This window comes from Kryptolebias marmoratus, linkage group LG5 (assembly GCF_001649575.2).
Source record: "Kryptolebias marmoratus isolate JLee-2015 linkage group LG5, ASM164957v2, whole genome shotgun sequence".
NCBI classification, from domain to species: domain Eukaryota; kingdom Metazoa; phylum Chordata; class Actinopteri; order Cyprinodontiformes; family Rivulidae; genus Kryptolebias; species Kryptolebias marmoratus.
The window spans coordinates 232,095-252,799 of NC_051434.1; the positions used below are offsets into that span (position 1 = coordinate 232,095).

At 41.6% G+C, this 20,705-nt stretch overlaps 1 protein-coding gene across 1 annotated transcript in view; it reads right to left on the reverse strand.

Moving 5' to 3' along the window:
- LOC108249348 (ephrin type-A receptor 7) overlaps positions 1-20,705 on the reverse strand; it is a 114,752-nt gene that overhangs the window by 12,892 nt on the left and 81,155 nt on the right. Inside the window, exons 4-8 of the mRNA XM_017438687.3 lie at positions 18,712-18,867; positions 14,286-14,615; positions 4,138-4,262; positions 2,253-2,520; positions 1,705-1,813 (exon numbers count right to left, since the gene is read on the reverse strand). Of these exons, the coding sequence (XP_017294176.1) occupies positions 1,705-1,813; positions 2,253-2,520; positions 4,138-4,262; positions 14,286-14,615; positions 18,712-18,867 (988 nt within the window). The remainder of the gene's footprint in view (positions 1-1,704; positions 1,814-2,252; positions 2,521-4,137; positions 4,263-14,285; positions 14,616-18,711; positions 18,868-20,705) is intronic.

Below are 20,705 nucleotides of genomic sequence, written 5' to 3' on the forward strand. Positions count from 1 at the left end.
ATATTAGAGTACCTGAGGGTGGTGGTGGTTTGGGTACTGTCATTTAGCTCTGGATCCATGGATGGTCTTCTCTAAATGCTCATCAGTGTTAAGAGTGAAAACAAAGGTCTGGTTTGTAAAACAGTCCTGGAGCTGAAATCTGGACTGGGACCAACAGAACCAGCTGGCACAAAGAAGGGTGGAAGAACTGAATATTTGTCTCTGCAGGAACTGGAACTAAGATCTTAGTTATAAAAACTATATTTGTTGTTGGCACTGATCTGATCTACATTTGTTTGGATTCACACATGAGGTTTAAATTTAAAAACACAAAAAAGGAGAAACTGCTGAAGGTTGATTTTGATTTACTATTTAGAGTTTTAGTAAACCAATCACATGTTTGCATGGGTTTTCTCCAGCTGCTCCGGTCTAAAAACCTTCAGGCCCAGGCCGCCCTTGGAAAACAGATATGTGATCTTAGTGGAACTTGCCTGGTTAAATAAATGGTAATAAAATGTGTGACAAATGAAAGGCTAAATCTCCACCTGTAGAAAGGTTTGGTTTTCTAACCAGTAATCAGGACTCAGTTTGCTAACAGACTAAAGATGAGAGGAGTGTGTGTGAGTGTGTGACTGCCTGTGGAAACACCTGCATGCTAATTGAAACATCAAACGTTCTCTCTATAGAACCCTGGAGAACCATTCTAATGCACAAAGTGTGGGAAATAAATGTGACAAATATTATTTATTCACTGAAGGCTGAAGGCAGTGTTGTCTTTAAGACTTACAAAGGGAGGATCACGTATTCTGTTCATAGATGTAGGATCTGGTGCAGAAATCTGACCAGAAAGCTTTTTCTGTCTCAATTATTAAGATAGTGATTAATTACAGTTGATCTTAGACCAGACTGAAGACTTCAACCTTCATCACCAGCTCCACCTCTGAAATCAGATTTAACCCTTTCTGTGTGTTGAGCCATTTATCAGCTGGTTTCATTTCATGCTGCATCCCTTTAACAATGTCCGACTCAGGGAATGCAGCTGGGCATGAACAGAACCTGATTCTAAATCCACATCGTGTTTCTGTGTGGAGTTAGTAAAAAAATGTAATTTATGACACACACAGCTGCTGTTTACTTCTGGGTGTGCTGAAAAGAGAAACAGACTTTTACAGAACAATAAAACAGACCTGTTTTTGTGTGAGCAAACTGGGACACATGAGTCAGAACAACACAGAGATGAACCTGGATCCTTTACACAGAACCAAACATGTTAGTTTTATTAGCCATCCCTGTTTATATCCCACTCTGCTGTGAGCAGCGATCCTGTTCTGACAACAACACAATGAACTTGGACCTGGGTCACAATCAGAGTTCTGGACTTTAGAGTAAAGAAACAGACAGTTGGACTTGTCTTCCTGCCTCTGCTCATCTCTTAAATCAGTAGAAAGTGAGTTTTTTATTGCCTCCGAGTTTTTCTCTTCTTATTATTATTATGAAATGAGAGGCTTTATTATGAGGATATTCAGAATAATATATACTGGCCCAACATCCTGAACACCAGAGGGTGACATCAGGATGGATGGATGGAAACTGGTAAAAACAACCTTTATATAAAATAAAACAACGTGCTGAATTCCTGATTTGATCCTGATATGAAAAATAAACTTGTTCACACACACACACGGTGCTGAGGTTATGACAAGGTCAGGACAGGGGACAGTATACCTCCTCCAGATGAGAAGTCCCCCCCCCATGGAGAGCAGCACGATGAGAGCAGCCACCGACACAATGACGATGATCACCACCGGGTTCTGTTCACTGGACGCAAGCGCCACTGGACCAACACAAAGATAAAGACTGAGATCCACACCTGCTCACTATCATATTCATATTTAAACGCAGCTCAGGAATTTAACTGCTCAGAGACAAAAGCACCACATGGAGGGAAACTAAAGGGAGCTGACATTTGTTCTACTTCTGGATTATTACTGTTCTGACTGAACCTGCTGAGTGGGAATTTTACTCTTTTAAACTCTTTATCACATCATAATTTATTGGTCAGTCACCACTACATCAATCGATCTCTGCTAAGAGAAGCTGGAAACAGAAAAAGAGTCTCCTTCCTGGTTAAATTAAAGTAAAATGAAAAATTAAAACTGACATTCTCATGTTAGAAGTCTGCTTTTAGCTTGAATCTGACGGTCTGGTATCAGAACCAGCCACCTCCTTCAGAGAAGAGGAAGAGGAGAAACCTTCAAACCACGAGTACTCACACTCTCCAAGTGTCTGCAGCTCCAGGGGGGTGCTGTACGCTCCGTAATCAATGGGTGGGGGGGAGGAGGAGGAGGAGGAGGAGGAGGAGGAAGAGGAAGTAGAGGATGAAGAAGAGGATGAGAGAGCAGAGGAAGACAGAGATGAAGAAGGAGCCGGTATTGAGAAGGGGCGGATGAGGAAGACGTAAGTGGTTCCAGGTTTTAGGTTGTTGATGCTGATCCGAGTGGCTGAGGTCTTCACGGTGGAATAACTCTGATCCTTCTGTTCCTGCAGGAACGAAGAAGAGGAGGACGAGGAAGAGTCAACATCATTTCACATCACAGAGTCCTGCTGTGATGAAGAGCTGGTCATCTTTATGAAAGGACTGAATCCAGAAATAATTCTCTACACTTTGGGAACAACTGAGGACAGAAAAACTGCTCGATTCTGTTCATCGGATCCTCAGCTTGTCTTTCTCTCCTTCTTGGGTCACATGTTCAGTTTTTATTGGCTATAAAATGTATAATTTTTCTGGGCTTGGATCAGGGTTCTGTGATGATCTCAGCTTGGATTAGTAAATGTTCCAGAATGAATCATCAACATTTGTTCATGATTGATCATGATATCGTGTCCTGTCACACTGATCATGCAAACAATAAATAGATCTGCATGTCTCCTTCAGATTCAGATTTGGTTTTTTCAGCTGTAGACTGAATATATAGGCTGTAGATGTGGAATAAACATGAAAACCAGACAGCTGTCTATTGGTGAAAACGAGGAAAATCAATCAGAACCATTGTACAAACTCTGGCCATTCCTGAAGAAGAAAGAAACCACTGGTGGCCTCAGGAAAACCAAGGGAAGCAGCAGTTGTCAACAAAAACATTGTGAGAGCTTTGAAAAAAAAAGCCTAAAGCAGCTGTTGGTGACATAAGCATCAAGCTCCAGAGGGCAGGAGTGAAGGATCACCATTTACTGTTCACCCAAAACTTCATCAACAGAAGTACAGAAGATGCAAACCATTCATTTGCAAGAAGAACTTCAAGGACAGACTGGAAAATACCAAAAAGTACAGAGACAAACATTCTGGACACAAGTTTTTTGGACTGATGAGACAAAGATGGACCTTTATCATAGTGATGGAAGAACTAAAGACTGTTCTACAATCTACAAAAACATTTGGTCTGACATTCTAAGATCAAGAAAATGACCCAAAACAACAAAGAAGTTCATCAGAGGCTAGAAGTGGAAGGTTCTGGACTGGCCCAGTCCATCTCAAGACTTTAACGCTATAAAGCTACAATTTTACCTCCTAAAGAGGAAACTGAAGGGACCGATTCCCCCAAAACAAACACACTGAAAGGGGCTGAAAGCCTGAAAAAGAAGAATGTTAAAGTTTGGTGATGTCAGTGGGTCTCAAATTTGACGAGGTTATTATAACAAAGGCTTAACAAGAAGACATTAATTTTAATTCACTTTAATCTATTTTACTGTTTCAGTACTTTTAGAAGGCAGTGTAGAGAAACAATGTTCTGATGCACATTATCCAAACAAAACACAAAGATGCAAACTTTGTCAGAACCAAACGGTCCAACAATAAGGTCTCAGTCAGGTTTCTGTAAATAAGCTGCAACACGACAAACCATGATCCAAGATCAGGTCTGTAACTGTGATTAGGAGTTGGGTTCAGTAACTGAGACACAAATACGATAATAAAGAATGAAGAGAAAACACCAGGTTAGGTTTTAGAACCCTTCGTTCTGAGGTGACCCTTGGTGTGTGGTTCTAAATGTTCCCATCAGAAGAGTTTATGTAAAGAAATTAATTCTCTACTTCTTATATCAAACATAAAGGATTAAAGTATTATTTTTTATGACTATAAAGATGAAGAAGCAGAAGTTTTACCTTTTCAAAGTACTTGATTTCATACTCTGTGCGGCTGCTGTTGGGGTACGAGGGCTCCCTCCACACCAACATAACGCTCTTCTGCTCGACCTTCTCCGCTCGCAGTTCACTGATCAGAGACGGAGCTGCAGAGGAAGAGGAGGAGATCTAAACGATGAGGACACCAGAGTTTGAGGCAGAAACAAAGATTATGGATGTATACAGATAATCCAGCATGCAGTGTGAACTCTGATTTCATCAGAGCAACAATGGAAAAGATGAAACTCCCTCCTAATTAAATGTGCTGTGTAATGGCTGCACTCACAAAGCAAACAATCTCATTACTGACAGGAAGAAGCACTTTGATTCTGTGTCAACAAATGACAGACTGCACATACTGCATTACAATAATCCCCAAGCACCGCCCCCATGTGCTTAACTGCTAATTAAACCATGTCTAATTAAGTATGAAATGAGTTGTCAGTGAAAAAAAAAACAAAAAAACAAAAGAATAATGAATTGGAATTGGTTTAATTTTTAAAGTAAGGAGAGTCATCAGCAGCATCAGGGCTCAGTTCAGCTTAAAACAAAACAATTAGAACTTATTTAACTTTAAATAATGTCGTTTTCTTCAATTGTTCTGCTTTTACTTTATTCTCCACTGACCATGTGATACCTTTCACTTCCTGCTCATCCTATGACCTTTAACCTTTGATTAATCTCTCTTCTAACACGTCTACATGTTCTGTTTACAAAATTTGTTTGTGAGAGGCCATTTTTATTAGGTCTCAATAACTGACGTGTCTATTTCTTTGCTTTGCTGGATTATATTGCATTGAATCTCAATGTGTTGAATCAAAACTCAGATTGAATTGCATTGTATTGTTATTATACTTTGAATCGTATCTAAACTTTCCTGCCTGCACTCCTAACCTGCTCCGACCCTGTACTGCTGGACACCTGAAATCAAAATAATACCTGACACTCCTCATTGTCAAACAGCTGTAAGTGTTGAAGGAACAAAGTGGGGAAAACTTTGTTTCTATAACATCAGACTGTCTCCTGATTTGGGTTTGAACATTCACAGCATTTCTTCAGAGCTGCACGGCTGCTCATTACAGAGTTACACTGCTGCTCTGTGCAAACTTACACTGCTGATGTGGAATAATTAGACAGGATGTCAGAAACAAGAGACACAGCTCTAACACGCCGCTCAAACACACACCCCTCTAACACCATCCATCCATTCTCTTCCTCTTATCCGGGGTCGGGTCGCGGGGGCAGCAGCCTAAGCAGGGAGACCCAGACTTCCCTCTCCCCAGCCACTTGGGCCAGCTCCTCCGGGGGAATCCCAAGGCGTTCCCAGGCCAGCCAAGAAACATAGTCCCTCCAGCGTGTCCTGGGTCTTCCTCTGGGCCTCCTCCCGATGGGACGTGCCCGGAACACCTCACCAGGGAGGCATCCAGGAGGCATCCTCACCAGATGCCTGAGCCACCTCAACTGGCTCCTCTCGACGTGGAGGAGCCAGTTGAGGTGGCTACCCAAAGCTCGTGACCATAGATGAGGGTAGGGACGTAGATCGACCGGTAAATCGAGAGCTTCGCTTTTTGACTCAGCTCTCTCTTCACCACGACAGACCGGTACAGCGCCTGCTTCACTGCAGACGCTTGGAAATGTTTTATACTTGACACACACTGCTCTAACACACACCTCTCTAACACACACCTCTCTAACACACACCCCTCTAACACACAGCAGTCTGTGTAAAAAGAAAAGATGAGTTCAGTTTTGTTTTTGAGAGGAATAAACTGGTGCCGACTCACATAAAAACTCAGCAGTAATGTAAGTGTGATGATGAGTTGATGTGTGTGTGTGTGTGTGTGTGTGTGTGTAAGTCCACAGGTGAGGACTCATCACAGCTGCTGATGAGAAACTCTTCACAACAATCGGACACAAACAGGTTCTGTGATGAAGTGACAGCCATTTTGTCCCTGTTTGGTCTCTTCTGGAACCAGAACACGGACTGAAGAAGAACATTTGATCCATCTCATGTTATCAGAATCAAAACGACAAAGAAACATAAAACTTTCTCTCTCTTTATGGAGAAAAACTTTACAGCTCTAATAAAATGAATAATTAAAACAATTCAAAAAGTAAAACGTTAAAGAGACTTGAGATCCACTGACAACTAAAATCAAAGCTTCAGACAGAAATACCTGTCAGTGATATTATAGAGGCTGTATGAAGCAGTTAAACATCTTTGTTTCCTAGTTTTATGATTGTGTATCTAAACACACAGCACTGCCACCTCCCAGCTGCACAAACTGCACTGTTCTTTCATTATTACATCTAAAATATCAGTTATAACAATATCCACATCTCAAAATGGAGTAGACAGGAAATTAAACAGTTTATTTTAAAAAATAAAGTCAGTCTTTATGTCATCAGCTTCGATGGGTTCCTGTGAGACCCAGGTTTTCTGGCAGAAGCTGCCATTCTGTCTGTGATGCAGACTGAAGTTTATCAGCCAATCACAAAGCTGATTATAATGAATTTGTTTAACTACTGGATGAAAATGTAGCTGCCCAGCACTGCCAGCTGAGGAGGAGATCAGGTCTCTGTGCAGTTTGATCCAGGCTGAGACTCTGGCTGCTGCAGACTCACAAGTCTTTGTGAGAGGAAGCAGCCAAGGAGCGACTGGCATCTCGGTCTCGTTATCAAAGGAGACAGACGGAGGAGTTTCTCTCCCCAGGGGCGACAGCACCAGCAGGCCTCAGCATCTCACCCTCATTCATGGGGTTTCTCTCCATCTCCTTATCTCTGTTTCTGCTCGACACAACTCAGTCTGCAGCTCTGCTGTCAGGGGACTGGCTGCGTCCCTGCAGGCCTGTTTGTGCTTCGAGGAGATGACATTCATCTTGTCAGGAGGAGGCTTCATTCTTCCACTTCTCACTGTCTCTACGACATTTGCAAACCTCCTGCTGTCCACGCATATTAAAGGTACTGAGTGACTTTGTGAGAGTGGAAAGAAGAGATTTTATGGAAGAAAGAGTGTTAAAGTTGCAGACAGGAGTGATGGAGAGAACAATGATCCCTCTGGGGTTCAGACTGCAGGTAATTCAAAGGTGCAACAAATTATGTGAACTTTCATTTCCTTTTTGTTCTGATTCTTTATGGCCACAATCCACTTTTCCTTTCAGGAGTCAGTCTTTGGTCAAGTGTAGTTTTAAAGCTTCAGGAGGTCAAGAATGATCTGTTAACATCATCACAGTGATGAGCAGCACATCAGGTAAAACTCATATTCACTGAATCCTGTTCCACACTTTCATTTATCACAAAAAATGTAGCATCTCTGTAGCACCCTCCAAACTAAATCTTTTAAAATCCAGCACCTTTGTAATAAACCTTGAATCTTAAATGAGTGAAAACAGAGTTGAAATTAAACATGTCAAAGATCTAAATCTGAAGAGTAAAATCTGAATTTTAAGGCAGGTTAAGGTCAGAACCTGATGCTTGGATTCTTCCAAGCAAGAAAAATCCCCAGTTAATCATGAATTCATGTCCAAATATCTGATCACTGATGTCACTTCAAACATCTAGTTTGTTGGATGTGCAGAAAGAAAATCTGTGTGTGGTTGCGTGCAGGCAGGAGGACTGGAGGTTGCAGAACGAACAGCAGATTCTTCAGGCTTCTTTCAGCAGCAGAGCAGCTGCAGTCACAAACACATTATCTTCAGTTATTATCATTCACATCACTGTAGGAATGAAACAGGAGGAGATGTGTTTAGTCCCGGCTCTTCACTCCACCCACCCCCACCCCCCTCCCACACAACACACACACACACACAAACACTCTGACAGACTATTTTAGACTGGGAGTGGGAGGCACGTTGCAGGGAAGACACCTGGATGGGGCACATTTCCATCTAAACTACTAAATTACATGTTGCAGAATTGACTGTACCTATGTGTCAGTTAGTAGGCAGCTGAAAGAAAGACCTGAGCAGTGAGGAGGACAAAGAGCTTCTCACTTTATGACACATTCAAACAAGCAGATCAACATAATCCAGCTGTGGAAAACCACTAGGAACCGACTGTCCCGAAAAGATGGAAAAGATGTCAATTAAATTAGCATGAAAGCTCTCTGTGTGAAGTCTGACTCTAAAAGATGTTTCACCTGCAGGATTTCCCCTCACAGCCTCACAAATCTGTCAAATCTGACAACAAAGAGCCACCTTGGAGAGGTGAAAACCTGCTCCCTGGTTCTGAACAGACAGAGAGCCAGTCTGATTTATGCTTCCTGGTTCTGAATGGGCCCGTAGTGCTGCAGCCTGAAGGCAGAGGTCCAGTCTAATCTCTGACACAGAGAGACTCGCCTGGAGCAAACAACAAATAAAAACCCTCCCTGAGATCACAAGCTGAGAATGGCCATCTCAGCAGAGAGGGTAAATCATCGTCTCATCTCCACACACCCCTCATATCTGGTCTCATGTGTCCCACAAAGAGCATCAGCTGTCAGGAGTTGAATTCTGTTTCAATCTGGGCAACAGAAGCCAAAATACAGAAAACAGAAACATAAGAACAACCAACAGAAGAGAACTCCACTGTGCTGCCCAACCACACAACACAAACACGAACATGAGAAGGTTTGTAGTTTCATTCAGAATGCAGCAGAGTATAAAACATAAAGCTAATTCCCACAGTGACGCTTCAACCATGTCAGCAGGTGAAGCAGCGACACCTGCTGGCTGAACCTAAAATGACATGCACTACATCCAGTCTGACACTCACTGATTAAAAATTTAGCCTTTAATAATGTAGTGATAGACAGATGATTCAACCAATTACAGCTTTATTTTCAGTAAACATTACATGACATCATTCAGAGGTTTTTATCCAGTTTGACTCTGAGGTGTGAACATTTGAAGTTAATACTTATTTAATGAAACTTTGATAAAAGCCAGAAGATCCAAAAGATCCAAGATAAATATAATTAGAACATTCTTTGCTTTTTTAGTGTTTTACAGGAAAATGCCTTGTTTGTTTTTCCAAAGCTTACTAGAAATAACCACTTAAAGCTTTTTCTCAGATGTTCCTGTTCCTGAGCTCAGTTTGGACCAACAACCGACAGGAAACTGGTTGTGGAAACAGGATATAATAATGTGTGGCAGAGTTTTCTGTCTCATTCGTATCAGAGAAAAGTGTCTTGTCATTCAGAGAGACAGCTGTGTCTCCGCCTGTCTCCATCTCACAGAAAAGATCTGCCAAACTTCAGCAGAAAACCCACAACAACAGCAACGAGCACTGCCAAGCTCTCCGATGGAGACCTCACAACGCATCAGGCGGGAAACTCGGAGATGAGAAGAATTCACAAGCTTGAACTTTCCTTTCAAGCCTCTTTGTGACGATAAGAGTTTTCACCTGTGTGTGTCTCCTCACGGGGATTTTGTGCATCAAAGGCAACCTTTAAACCCTGAATAATCCGCTGATTATGAGGATAACGTTCTGCCAAAGTGTCATCAAGCAGCACAAAGCTTTGTGTCTGCTCCTACACTTCCCCAAACAACAAGAACAAGTTCAAACCCCACACAGAGAGCACACATGCTAAAGACTCTCACAGTGCCTCTTCATAGACTCCAATTATAGCCAAGAGGTAGGCAATTAAAATTCCCATCACAGGGTGACAAAGCATCTTAAGTGGCTGGGCTATAGTCCTGAAAAGTAGCTTGATGACTCTATTCATTTGGTGCCTGCTGAAGCCTCACGTTCCCATCACTTCTAATTAAGGAGGCAAAAGGATCCAAATGGCTCCAGCAGAGGGCTGGAGGCGGAGACGGGTGGTGCTGATGCTGGAAACTTAACGACAAAGAGGAGTTTCTACTCTTTGCTTTAGTAAAGAAAAAAAACATGCAGCAGTTTTTCTCTGATTATTCTACAATATAAATCTACAAACAGAAACAAGAGCCTTTTTAACTCAAAGGAAATGTCATTTTATTTTTATTATTATTATTATTATTATTATTATTATTATTATTATATGTACCAACAGTTCTGTCTGATTAAAGATCCCAGCTGAGGTTTTACAATCTTGATCCCTCTTCTCACAATCAGCTGTGGAAATATAACTAAAAAATTCATGAAGAAATAATGAAGGGGACGGTCACTTGGTGCATTTAGCAATGGCCGCCATCTTTAATCAGGATGACTCCAAAGGTCGGTCATTTGTAGTTGTGCATCCAAAGGTTACTTTCAGAGAGAAAATCTGTTCAGTGATTCATGAGATATTTTGCTAACAAACAACAGTTTATGGCAAAGTTTTAACCAAATGTTAGCTCATCATCTCTGACGATGAGTGAGTTTAGATATATTTGAGACTGTTAGAACTTGGTCTACAGCTGGAGGTTCCTCTCAGCTACTAGCACACTAATTTATAGATAGATATGACTAAAACTGACTGAGTTATAGCCATGCTAACTGAGGTGGCCATTTTGGATTATAAAAATGAAGGTTAGCATGAGAAAAATAGCTGGAAGTTATATTCACGTTACCACTCCAAATTTATCTCATTATCTGTAAAAAAGAATGAGTTTGGACCATTTGTCTTAGCAAAATTAGCTTTGGCAGCCATTTTGAATTGGGTTGACACAAAAACCTAATGTAATCTGTCCTAATCTAAAGAGGCTCATTTGGTCATTACTTTGTAAAGGTTTCAATAAAATCCATCCCACGGTTCATGAGATATTTCAAAGAGAACAGTTTTTATAGTATTTGAGAGATTTTCAGAACAATCCCGTGGGGTTTTATGTAATAGTTTTTAACTTGAAACACCAATAAAAAGTAATAGCACTCATCTCACAGCTGAGCTGCTCGTGCTGATGTATGATTGGTGTGCGTGCACGCTTCTGTTCAGGCCACATTTAATTGGACAGAAGAAGAAAAATGAAATGAAAAAGTCCGATTAGAGATGGATAATAGGTGCCTCCTATGCTTTTCTAATGACAGCACCTGTCATTCATCAGCTGATCAGAAACGGAATCAAGTTGTGACACATATGTTCAACTAGATCAGACTGACTTCAGCAAATGTTCTGACCTGATCACCTGCTGCAGATTAAAGAAAACTTCAAAGTCTGTAATATTCCTCCTTTTTATCTCTCTTTGTTAAAATCACAAGTGACTTTCTCCTGAACCTGATGGTTCTGACTATGCAGTCCTACATGGAGCGGTTCTGGTTTATCAGCTGCAGAACGGTTCTTCAGTTGTTCTGTTGTTTTACCTCATCTCGTTCTCAGATATTTGTTCTCTGCTATCTGTGTTGGTGTACCGAGGAAAAGCCAGAATTAAATCACAGCTGATCTTTATGTTGTGTATTATCTAATGAACCTTTTCTCTTCACTTTGATTTCTTCATCTGATTCCATCCTCACCCTGCTTCCTGTAAATGTTCTTTTTCTGCAGTTTCCACAGATATTTCTTTAACAACAGATAGATTCTGGTGTTTCTGCTGTGTGCATGCACCCAGAACACATTCAGCTTCTCTAACCTCTGTATCCCTCCTGCCTCTACATTCTCTCCTCTCTTTATGCATCCATCTCTGAGGCCTCTGGAGCTCCGTGGGGACCGACCATCTGAAGCTCGGCCAGTAATCCTCTCAGGATATTGAAATGCCAATCCCCCCGCTTCCATGACCTGCACCTTCACCTCATCTCGGCAACCTTCCTGCAGCGCTGTCTTCTTCTCTGCCTCGGCTAAAAGGCTTTGGATGCTTCTCCGGGGGCCTGAGTACGCTGCCGTCGCACATGTAAAAAGCTGCTCTGTGGAAGGATTGGAGCCATCACACATGTAAACAGCAGAAGTATGTGGAGGCTGTACGACGAGCATGTGACCCATAGCGTGCAGAGCAACCTCTCGTGCACCTTAAACCAGCCTGGGAGCTTTAGGCTAAACTGATCCCCTGGTTTTGCTCACACTACTTTAGCTGCTCTCCCCTCTTATGCCTGCTTCTACGGTAAAACACCATGCAAAAAATTCCCTCTTTCTCCGGTGGCCTGGAAGGTTCTGATAAAACCTCATCTGCCTGTGAGGTGTCCCCTCCTCCACCATGCATGTGCAGCCGTGCAGCGCAATTAGATGCTTTTACAGAACTCATTTCACGTCTGGGTTTAATGTCACAAAGTCTTACACGTTTTCTCTCATGTGTGGAACTGAAATAAATGGACCTTCAGTGAATCTTTGTGTTTTTGTGCATAAGATAGGACAAAATCCTCCAGGCTTTCTACAGCGCTCAGCTGCTGGGCTCAAGAAAAAAAAAGCCATTACTAACCAGCTTAGTGTGGCCGGAAAAACAAATATATTCCTGAGAAGGAAAGACAGGAATCTGCCAGAAAAGATAGCTTAGAGCAGAGAGGAGAGGGGAGGAGGGGGAAGAGCGGGGAGCTGGTGATTATATCCAGACTGGAAAGAGAAGCAGCAGAGAAATGACCATCTAAGAATAATGAATTTATGTGGAGAGGAGGAAGGATACGGTGGGGCAGCAAAGGGAGGCGGAGGTTAGGAAGAAGCACTAAGTAATAAAGAGACGATGAGGTGAAAGGAGAGAGAAAATGTGCTTCCAAATCCCTCCTGTAGTATTTCTAAAGGTCACTGAGTTTTGATGAAGATAAGTCTTGGAGGGGAGGCGCTCACATTGGTTAATGTTTTGTCCTGAGGTACAGCTGCATGTCTGCTGAACTCAGGGTCCATAAAACAAACACGCTGACTTTGCAAGATATCATCCTGAAATTGAATTAGGTAAAAAGAAAGTGATTCTGCTATTGAGAATTAAACAGCATCCCATTTGATTTCTATAAATAGATTGAACTATGAATATTTAAACATTTATTTGAGTTTCTCTGAGCTTCAGAACAGGCTGCTGTTAGCTCCGTAACAAACAGCAACATGTCTTCCAGCTGCTGACTGCAGTGAGATGAACTTATTGTAGCTGAAGAAGTTACAGATCTGCAGAAATGAAGAAGGACAGACGGACAGTGGTCTGAGGCACTAAAGACATTAGTTATTCCTGAACCTGGACCCCTCGGCTGACTGATGATTTAACCTTCCATCTGAAATATTCCAGCTCAGGTCCTTTCAGAGGCCTGGGAACCCTGAGGGATGCTCCTGAGGCTTCTGCTCCGGATCTTAGCTGTTCCTCATCGGACCACACTTTTCTGGATAGATTTCACCTCAAACCCCCACATGAATGACAGTAGTTATCAGTTGGTTGCGTTTAGAAGCCAAAAACTTTCAAACCAAAGGCTCTACGATGAGCTGAGGCAGACTCAGGATGTAACTCTGAGGCCCAGCTCCTTCTTTCCCTCACATAAACTCTGAGTGTAAATCCTCTCTGACACCAAAAGTCTTCTGAAACCCTGCAAACACACTCTGATAAAGCCTTGTCCAATCCTGCAGGAAGACACGGTTAGCAGGACAACTCCTGCTCTAATACCCCATAATAAGCACACACACACAGCCGATTGAAGAGAGAAATGAGCATCGTCCTCCTCTGGAGCTCAGGAGGGGGGGAGGGGCTTATGTCCTGATGTTGTTGTGGGTCATGTTTGCCTCCGCTGAGTCAGGTTTTACATCTGCTTCAAACGGGTTTCTGTTTGGTTCTGGATGCTGTGAGAGCAGCTCTGCTTCTGTCAGAGTTACAGCGAGTGTGCACGAGAACATGCACGTGGTAATGCAGTTGGACGCTCTGAGGCTCTTAAGTCTGTTAGACATTGTTAAACGTCCGTCCTCAGACCTCCTCACAGGAACAAGGGATGAAGACCTGAAGGAGAGGAACTGAGGAGGTCAGGTGTGAGAAGCTGCACAGAGATGTCTTCTCTCCCACCAAGAACACATCAGAGTTCAAGTAAACACTTTTTTGTTAATGGTCTTTGTGTAATTTTGCTTCAGATGAAAAATCCTCAAATGTCCATAAACATCCAAGTAATCCTCAGACCTCCTCTTCATCTTATCTTTCCCCACTATTGTTCAATAACTGCTAATCAACTGCGTCAGACTACAAGTGGAACTGAGCTGACCCTAAGAACAATGTGAAAGTTTGTTCTGCTCCAGTTTATTCATCCGGTCTCTGTTACTGTGTGTTGTGGGTCTCACCAGGTTCTGATAGTGAACTCGGACTCACCAGGCAGGCTCGTGGACACGTTGACCTGGGTGTAGAACCTCTTGTTGGGCAGCAGTTCTGACACCCCGTTCAGGGCCTCCACAGTCAAGGTGTAGTTGGTGTTTGGGAGCAGATTGACCACCGTCACGGTTCTGTCTGTCAGTCCCACCTGATGAGGAACGAAGCCCACGCTGGCCCCGCACGGCTCACACTGCCCCCCAGCGCAGCGTCGACAGCTCACGCTGTAGGTCAGGTCCGCCCGCCCGCCGGAGTCAGACGGCGGGGACCAGTCCAGGATCAGGGTGGACTGCTTCAGAGTGTAGACCAGGTCTCTGGGTGGGGAGGGGGGCCCTGGGGGACAGCACAGATTCAAAACAGTCAATAAATGCACAAATAAAAAAACCTTTCTGTTTTATATTTATTCAAAAAAATGTAAAAAGGTTCTGGTTTCAGATATGTTGCCTAATTTTCTAAATTTTATTTATGACAAACCCCCCCTCCCTGCAGAGCAGCAGAGTTTCAGAGCAGACCGCTGCTGATTCAGGATCAGTTTTCTTATTTTAAGCACAACAGGCAGTTTGTTTTTATCTGTGCATGAATGGAGTGAACATGTGGAGTTATTGTTCTGATCTTATTACGCACTGAAAACAAACATTATTGGACTGAGACGGAGGAGGGATTTATGTCCTCCTTTGCCTTTCGGTGTGCATGGACGGATCCATTATGTTCTGATCTGCTGAGCGAACACCTTCCTCCAGAGGGAAATAAAGCTGAGCAGCAAGAAAACAAAACATATGAAAGCTAAAATCTTATTGTTCGTCCAAAAATCTGTCCTGGGAAACTGTTTCAGAGTTTTATTTTAAGATAAAGAAAATAAACTGCAGAATAATAAGACAAACTATGTGAACTTGTGTTTTTAATATCAAGCAAAGCAGGAAGGAAAAACATCCATCTCCTCTCAGGTATCAGTGTTTCTGAATTTCCTGCATCTGTTTTTACAGCCAGTTCTTCCTTTAGATGAAAAAATTGAATCATTTCACTTCAATTCTTACGAGTTTTAATATCTAAATATTTAATTAATGCCTAATTCAAACAATCTCTTTTGATTGATTGCCTAGATTTATTTTGAACAACACAACAAATAAGCTGAACAAAGAAAAAGTGATTACATACATGTTCAAAAAGGACAGGAAGCGTGAGCTTATTTTATTCCATTTATTTAGAAACTAATACTTGTCTGTTTACTTCCCATTTTATTATTCATTCTCTTTACAATTATTACATAAAACTTTTGTTATGGAACTCCAGTAACACTTCCAAAAATACACGTTTACATCCTCTAACCAGTATTATAAATTATTTTGCCCTTTTTTAGTAACATAGATAATGATGATAATAAACATTTATGGCCCTAAATAACTTAAATACAATAAGACCAGTGAACAGCAGAGAATGTGGAGGGATTTATGGTCCAGAATGTGTTTTACTTTATTTTAGACTTTATTATATTTTATATGAGGTTTCCAACTTGTTTTATCCTCTGGGGGCAGTGCTGGGGTTGCTGCAGTTGGTCCGGTCTAGGTTCAGGTCTATGTGCTCAAAGAATGAGGTCAAAGGTCAGCTGACTACCTGAATATACTGAAGGACCAGGTTATTCCATCAATGGATCTTTTCTTCCCTGATGGCTCAGGCATATTCCAAGATGACAATGCCAGGAGTCATAGGGCTCGAATTGTGAAAGAGGGGTTCAGGAAAGAAAGATCCACTGATTGTCACACACCTGAGTGTCTCCGCATTTGACCCATCCCCTGAGGGAGCGGTGAGCAGCAGCGGTGCTCGGGTGCTGCTCGGGAATCATTCGGTGATCTAACCCCCCAATTCCAACCCTTAATGCTTTTTTCCAAACCCCAATGCAAAAACGCTGGCCTGGAATGAATCTGGAGACGCCATGGAGGACTTTTGGTTGTCCTCGAGGAGGTTCTGGCATTTTTGTCATTTGATTCATTTGAATTTAACTTTATTCTTTGTGGCTGGAACAAAAAAAACACAGTGAGCAAGTTAGTGTGTGATAAATTTTCTGTCTGCAGTTTTATTTCCTCCTGTTGAATCTACAGCAGCTGTAACTTCAGTCCTGCACCCTTAGACTCTGGTTTCAAACCTAAATTTATAAAATGTTGAAGAATTTTGTTTTAAAATCACCTGGAAGCTTCAGATTGCTGCTGCAGTCCTGCCTAAATTCTAAATCTGAACATTTCTAAAAGGTTCTGTTTCCTCCCTCGGTTAGTAATAAATATTTAACAGTGTGCTGTAATGAAGCCCTTTTCAATAGTTACCATTAAGAACAGTAATTAGCCGTGTCAGGAAGTATGAATCAGAACTAAGCTGTTTGAGTCACAGCTTTCAGCAGCAGCTTCTGTTAAACACATTACTGTGAGAAATACAATCACTCTGGGATTATTCTTTAATTGCACAGATAAAAAGCTGCACATATCAAATTTCATTCATCTGACACAATCTCTCTTTTATTCCTATAATTCATCCGACTCTCTCCTTCTTCATCTGTACCCTACGGTGGATTAGCCCAATCTGAGGATGATCATAATTACTGAATCAATAATTTGATGAATGTGGTCAATGGACAGCACTAAATGTAATCAGACAGGGATCAGAGCTCTAATTAAAGTTTCTCATTGCAGGAAGACCAGGACGACCACAGACCTGCTGACCTTCAGGGGCCTGAATAATTCCAGCATACACAAACTATTATTCCTCCATCTAATTACTGAGCTCCATCAGGGCCGATCAGTAGGAACACCTGACCTGACTTTGTGCCAAGTCAGCAGAATTCAGTCAGACTGTAAGGGGAAGAATCAAGACATGATGGGAGATTACAACACCAATTCTGAAAAGGTTGGGACCTTGTGTTAAAAATTAAAAAAAAAATTAATAAAAAATCACAGTACCTATACACACACACACATATATATATATATATATATATATATATATATATATATTTCATGTCTTGATGTCAGTGGCTTCTATCTCCTCCTTTGGCCAGGTTATTATACCTGCAGGGTATCTGATGACTGGCACCAGTATGTGCTGGTGGATTGGACTTTGTTCTTCCCATTCAGCTGGTTCTTCAGGACCTGCCTGACTCTCTGTAGGTCTTTGGTTGTGGCTGACTTCCTTGTGGACTCATCCTGGTTGCCATTTGTCTGCAGGATACAAGGTACTGGTAGCTGTCCTGGACATCTGCAGTGTTGCCTTCAGGTAGTTCAGCCCCTTCAGCTGTGATCACCTTACCTCTCTTGGACACCATTCAGCTGCACTTATCAAGTCCAGATGACAGACCAATGTCCTTGCTGTAGATCCTGGTGAGGTGGATCGATGAGTTGATGTCTTGCTCACTTTTGGCGTACAGCTTGATGTCATCCATGTAGAGGAGGTGGCTGATGACTGTTCCACTTTGGAACTGGTATCCTAACCCTAACCCTAACCCTAATCCTTTGTGGTGATCTCCCTGAGGGGTTCAGGCCCATGCAGAGCAGGAGTGGGGACAAAGCCTCACCTTGGTATATGCTGCAGTTCATGCTGACTTGTGCAACTGGCTTTTGGCCTCTAGAGTTGTGGAGTAAGATTTACTCTCTTGTTATTCCCCTACCATTGAAAGTAGACTTTGGATGGTGTGGTGGAGGATACCCTGTTTATTCTCCTGGCTTCGGCTTTTTTAATATACCTCTTCAGGTGAGTAGCCAAAGCTCTGAGGTGTTGTTTGTCTCTAGAGCCTGCTTACTTTTACAGCCTTTTGTTGCCCCTGGAGCAATTTTTTACAGATATGATGCTTCCATCAGGTTCAAAATGACCTGATTATCCTCAAATGGTTCAATTTAATTCAACATTTGATATGTTTACTATATTCTACTGTGAATAAAATATGGGTTTATGAGATTTACAAATCATTGCATCCTGTTTATATTTACATTTTGGCCAATATTACAGCTTTTCAAAATAGGGTTTTATAAATTAATGTGATTTCAGCCAGGTGAAATGTTGAAACAATTCAAGAGCTTCTGAAGATGTTTCTACAAACTCACAGTGAGTGCTGTCCTGTGCTATTGATTAATTTCTGGTCAGTAATCAGGATTAATTTAAAGATTCAACAAGTCCAGGCTGAGGTGACGGAGATATGAAGGGGGTGAGATGGAAGAGGGGACATGAGGAAGAGGAGGGGGAATGGATGGAGCAGGTCAGACAAAGAGATGATGGGATGAAGAAGATGAGCAGGTTAAGAAGATATGGGGTGAAGGACGAATAAAAATAAACTGATTTCAATGAATAGAAAAGGAAAAAACACATTTATAAAACGACTGAATGGGCAGCTGAGATAATGAGCTGATAAAAGCAAAATAATCAGAATGAAATGATGAAAACATTTCCTTACGTGTGCAGGGTGCAGAGGGATTATCCAGAGGTGTCCTAAAGTGGTCTTCCTCACACACACACACCACAGATCCTTCTTCCTCAGCAACGCTGTTAGCCGGGCAGGGAAAACACTCCTGCTGCCTGGATGTCATCTTGTAGGAACCCAAAGGACACGCTGCAGAAAGAAAACACAATTTATCAGAAAAAATACAAGAAATATACAGGAAATATGCTGAAGTTGTCCAAGACGTACACAGACCCTAACTCCTGTTAAGATTAAGGAACACATGCTACATTAAAACACCTGAGATTAAAGACGGATGGATTGTACAACTACATGCTCAGTCTGTGACCGGTGGTTCTGCTGGAGACACCAGAAATGCAGAGCTGTACGAAGAGAAGAACGGTTTCAGTCTGACAGAATGACGAATAAATGTGTTAAATGCACTGACAGACAGAAAAAATAAGGTCCACCTTCAGAGAATAAAAACCTTCAGGAAGAGGATTTCCTTGTGTGAAGATGGGTCCAAATTAGGAAGAAGAAACCTTGTTATGAATCCAATCAGATAAGTGAAAATTAAAAATTAATGATTATGCAGTTTCTTTTTTTAAATGAATGAAAAGTTAAAAGTCAAGGAATCGAAATTTCATTAACTTTCCAAATGACTTTAAGAAAGTTTCTGGCTTTGTGGGAGGAATGAATTTACAGTTCGTGCTTCGGTCTTCTGTTCTCCGCTCCAACCTTAAACATGCTCATTAATAAAGCATGAAGCACTTAATGCGATAGATGTGAGCAATGAATTGTTTCTTTGCCTCCCTGACAGCACACATTAATAAATATTAATAACCCTGAAAAAGGCTCACTTTAGATTCACACACACATCAGATTTAAAGCTGGTTTAGATGAACAACAGTCACAGTCCTCATTCTGACTTTCTCTGCTTGTCTGAAGCATCAATGTCGACTTTTTGTTTTTGTGAATTTTCATCAAAGAAAATATTATTTAGGTTAAATAAATCAAAGTTTGGCACAGCAGATAATATAGTAGATAAAGTACATTAAATACTTTTCTTACATCACAACAATTATTATATAAAAGAAAGACAGCTGAGAAGGACCAGGACAGAACCTTCATCTAGGCATTTCTTTTGGCTTCAAAAATTAAAACCTAAAAGATTTAAAGTGGTGCAAATGAGATTCTTCCGTCTTTTATTTTCACTCTAATGCAAACTGATCAGCTTCACTCAGATCTGACAAAAGCTTCTATGTTAAGATTCAGAAATAAATTTAGTTTCATTAGAATTCATATTGGGAACCATAATTTATATTTAGTTTATTCCTTTCAAGCATCATAGATGTTATTGTGACACAGATGTAAACATGTTTGTTTCCATTAAAGGTACAGTTGTAAACTTGTTTGTCGTCATGTGGACCTGCAGGCGGTGCACAATAACTCCTGAGCGTCCCTAATGAGGAGGGATGGACGAGTGTGAGAGTGTAACCTTCAGCTACATTACAAATCAATATTACTTCTCTTATCTAAGCTGCGTTCATTCAGAGCTTGAAGTAGGAATTTTATTTCAGCAGACTGTGAAAGGCAGGAACACACACACACACACACACACACACAGGCTCATTCTGTGAGGGCTCGACCTGAATGTGCTTGACATTCACATGCAAACATGTTTGCTGACTTGTGGCTGATATGGTTATTATGCAGATGACTGTGATGCTCAAATGTGCACACACACACAGAACAACACATGCACACAAAATTACACAAATCCTCACATAAACCTAAACACAACCCGCTGCAGGATGGTTCTGTGTCCTCAGAATCTGCTCGTGTGTGTGTGTGTTAAATAGGCCTGCCTATAGAAATGAAGCAGTGTAATCTTCCTCCTGCAGCCTGCTGTGACACCCCGGTTTGATTTGACTCGTTTGAATCAGTGATTGAAATCTGCTCCAGTCTCTTCTTCTAATGACGTTCTATCTTTATTCGTCTCTTCTGAA